General features: G+C 27.7%; 1 protein-coding gene across 3 annotated transcripts in view; it reads right to left on the bottom strand.

Moving 5' to 3' along the window:
* Positions 1-609: 609 nt before the first annotated feature.
* The window catches only part of LOC102672388 (NAD-dependent protein deacetylase sirtuin-1), an 8,126-nt gene continuing 4,766 nt past the window's right edge, over positions 610-3,969 (bottom strand). For 2 of the 3 annotated variants that reach the window (XM_006611707.2, XM_031508583.1), the window contains exons 5-9: positions 3,540-3,747; positions 3,285-3,443; positions 2,510-2,786; positions 1,579-2,423; positions 610-1,456 (exon numbers count right to left, since the gene is read on the bottom strand). In XM_006611707.2, coding sequence (XP_006611770.1) covers positions 999-1,456; positions 1,579-2,423; positions 2,510-2,786; positions 3,285-3,443; positions 3,540-3,747 — 1,947 coding nt within the window. In that variant the 3' untranslated portion in view covers positions 610-998. The remainder of the gene's footprint in view (positions 1,457-1,578; positions 2,424-2,509; positions 2,787-3,284; positions 3,444-3,539; positions 3,748-3,969) is intronic. The other variant, XM_031508582.1, reaches the window with a different exon arrangement.

Genomic DNA, 3,969 nt, shown 5'->3' with positions numbered 1-3,969 from the left:
AAAAAAAAAAAAAAAAAAAGAAAAAATCAAAAAAATAATATCAAACATTATATACAAAATTAAGAAAGGAAAGAAAAAAAAAAGAGAAAAAATTATAGCATCTATCATAAGTAAGTCATGGATAATCTTACTTTTTTTGTTTGGATTTGTAATAAAATTGCAATTTTATATCTTTTTTTTTTAAAGATTTACTTTCAACTTTTTTTTCAGAATTTTCTAAAAAAAATTTTTTTTTACAAATCTTTAATTGCTTATTAGAAAATTATCGCAAATATATTCGTCAGTATTTGTATCTGTGATCATCGAACGATACAAATTTTTTAATTATGTTTTATCTCTCTGAATCATTTATATATGAACATGCTTATTTTTAATTATGCAAATTATTAAATTCACTGAAAATATTATTCAGTTTGTACTTTTTAAAAATAAAAATTATAAGATATTTTTGGAGAACTTTTTGCAAACAAGCTTATTGAAAACATCTTTTATAAAGAAGTTTTCCATTTAATAACAAAAATTTTACCATTGCTATATTTCTATCATAACTACAAAATTGTGATTCACAGTAACTTCTAATGTTCTGTGACTAGTTCACTGTAAAATGTAGCTTATTTAAAAAATCTTTAACAAATCTTGGTAAAAGATAAACATGAATCCTACTTATATTAGGAGTCTCTTTTTTCATCTCTTTACGCATGTAAAGATTGTATGTATACGTGAAACATGGTAAAAATTGCACTTTTTTCCAACTATTTATCATTTGCTTCATCAAATAAGCAAATTTGATAAAAGTAGTAAGAATTAAAATCGTTACTTTTCAGATGCAATTTACCCTAAGTCATGTATATCATTGCATGAATAATTTGCTGTTGTCCATTTTATATTTTCAGTCACGTTACGTATTAGCATCTGTATTAATTTTCTTTTTTTTCTAACATCAATCACTTTAATTTATGGTAATTATTTTTCATTTAATAACAAACTTACATTTTTTTTTAATTTTCTAAAATATTCTCATTATGAAACTTACTTATGTTTCTTCTTTCATCTTCTCTTTCCATTACTTTTCTTTGATTATTTTCTTTCTCTATTTTATCATTCTTTGTTTCTATTTTTCTGTGTCCTTTTATATCTTCTTTAATATTTTTCTCATTATTCTCCTCTTCATGGCCTTCTTTTTTCATACCTAGTTTTTCTTTCAGCTTATCATCATTATCCTCAACTTGATTTTCGTTCCTCTCATTTTCCTCCTCTTGTTCCTCTTCTTCCTCCTCCTCCTCTTCCTCTTCAACTTCATCATCTTCTTCTTCATCTATGGATGAAGAATCACTGTCGCTATCCGAACTTTCAGAATTTATGGAAAGCGAACAATGATCGTATTCTTCAGGATCTGAATATATTTCTGCTCCAGGAAATATGTATTTTCCTGGTGCCAACTGATAATAAGAATTTTCTGCAAAAAAATAATATCTTATTTCTACATTTATCATTATTCTTTATTTAAACGTAAAAGAAATAATAAAAAAAAAAAAAAAAAGAAAATTAAAAGAGAACAAATTAATAATTTTTATATACCTGGTAATCTTTCAGCAAGACTTTTTCGTATTTTAGGATGCCAACAATGCTGATTTAATGTTCCATTTTTTAATTCTTCTTTACTATTTTTGTCTTCATGACTGTCGACACTATTACAACTATCACCTACACCGGAATCTAGTGCAGAATCGATAGAAGCTTGTCTTGGTTTAAAATTCGTTTTTTCAATTTCAGTAGAATTCATTGTTGAATAATCATTATTCATTTTTAAAGATGTTCTATTTTCTACACAATGATGTGGCTTTAAAGTAGAATCTAATAATGCATTTTCCGAAGAGATTTCTATTATTCTTGGAAATACTTGACACTCTTCTAAACTATAAATTTTCCCAATATCTTTCGATGTAGATTCTACAGAAACTGTATGAAATTTATAATCGATCGAACTCTCTGAAATAGTCTCTGTCTTTGAAGGACATGTATTGAAATGTAATACACAATTGCTGCCAAAGTTCATTCTTTTTGGGCTACTTTCTACGCTTGATTCTCCTAATCTTCTTTTAGGACTCTCTCCTAAAAGATTGAATTTTTCTTCTATGCTATTGGTATGATCATTGCAGAAAGGTGAAATACGCACATTCATATTCTCTTCATAGTGTTCTACAATATTATTGTGAATCATAAGATTATCTTGACTTTCAATAGATTGAGGATCATGTGCTTTAAAATTAATTTCCACACTGTCTCGTGATAATATGGTATTTGATGATGTATCTTGACTTTGTTCCCAAGTATCATCTGTTACATAACGCAATGCTAACAATTGTGTTGTTTCCTTAAGTATTGTATCATTCCAACATACTTCTTTGTAACTGTTTTCCATTCTTTAAGAATATAAACATATATATAAGTATATGATATATTATATTATATTAGTTAACTATACACAGTAATCATAAATGATACTTACAAATGACATAATTGATTTATAATAATGTCACCATCTCCCAAGAGTTCAACATCAAATTTTAAATGTGGCAATGATTCTCGATTAATAAGGATTTGTGGAACATGAGATGGAATAGAAGAAGGTATTAATGCTACTGGTCGGACCTTCAATGACGATCCAATTACAATTAAAAGATCACATTCATCTTTATCTTTAGCCATAGCATCATGAAAAGCATCCGGAAGTCCTTCGCCAAAGAAAACAATGTCTGGTTTCATTATACCTTGTGTCACTAAATCTGTAAATGATGAAAATTTCTAATGAAAATTGTTCTATTAAGCATATTTTCCGTTAGCCGTAGCAGATTGCGCTGTCTGTTTTACTCAATTGTAAACACATCGTATTTGTTTAGTTTCAAAAATTTTTGAACGGCGTATCACAAATTGTACCCCGCAAATCTGGCTAAACAGCACGCACGGGTAACTTGATGCAACTTTTAAAATTTTACCTTATATGCTTATAAACAAGCCAAGGTTTTACTCGTAGTTACAATTGATGTATCAACTTATGCGTAGATCAGAGTAAATGGCAACATCATTTAGCGAAGATGTATTCCGTAAAGAGTAGATAATGTTCTCTCATGGCCACTGACTCGCGACGCGCTATAGGAAAGACTAATAGCAAAAACTATCACTAGGTAGCTAATTTTCCACACCATAGAGAAATTGGCAATCAATACAAAATGACCATACAACATCAATGAACGCTACAAAAATATCTATATTTATATAATTACCTTTATAACTTTCGTTAAGATTAATCTCCAAAATGGGAGGCAAAGTGTTAATTCGACATTTTGGACACAATGGTATTCTCTGGGAAAATATATCCTCTCTAATGTCATCAGCTTTCACTTGATATTTACATCTTGTACATGATGCAGTAGCAAAGGAGCCTTAAATAAGGTATATGTAAAGATTTACTTTAATTTCAAAACGAAAAATTTAATTTTTCTATTCATATATATTCATTCATCATATATATCACTCACCATGACATTCAATCACATTTTCAATGCCTGCGACTTGTTCTAACGTATCAATATTTTGTGAGTAATTTCTTAAAAGTTTTTTCTGTTTATCAAGCATTTTTATAAACCTATGACAAGGACTTGGTTTAAATTGTCCAGGATAAATTTCTCGTGCAAACTTGTAAAATGGTCTTGGATCTTGACTAAAATAATTAATGTCAAACATAGCCTGAAATGTATGAAAAAAAGAAATTAAAATTAATATACAAAAAACGAAATTTAAGAGATGAATCGAAATTTGATTTTTGAATTCGTAAAATTTCAAGAATTTGAAATTTCATAATATTTAGAAACTTTTAAAACCGAAATTTCTTTTATTATTATTTTGAAGATTTTTATGTACTAAAATTTTCTTTCTAGGATTCTTCAAATTCAGTTTCATAAATAATTG

Source organism: Apis dorsata, unplaced genomic scaffold, assembly GCF_000469605.1.
Source record: "Apis dorsata unplaced genomic scaffold, Apis dorsata 1.3 scaffold_92, whole genome shotgun sequence".
Classification (NCBI taxonomy): Eukaryota; Metazoa; Arthropoda; class Insecta; order Hymenoptera; family Apidae; genus Apis; species Apis dorsata.
Note: the sequence above shows the minus strand (reverse complement) of the source record. Positions and strands in the feature narration are given on the sequence as shown.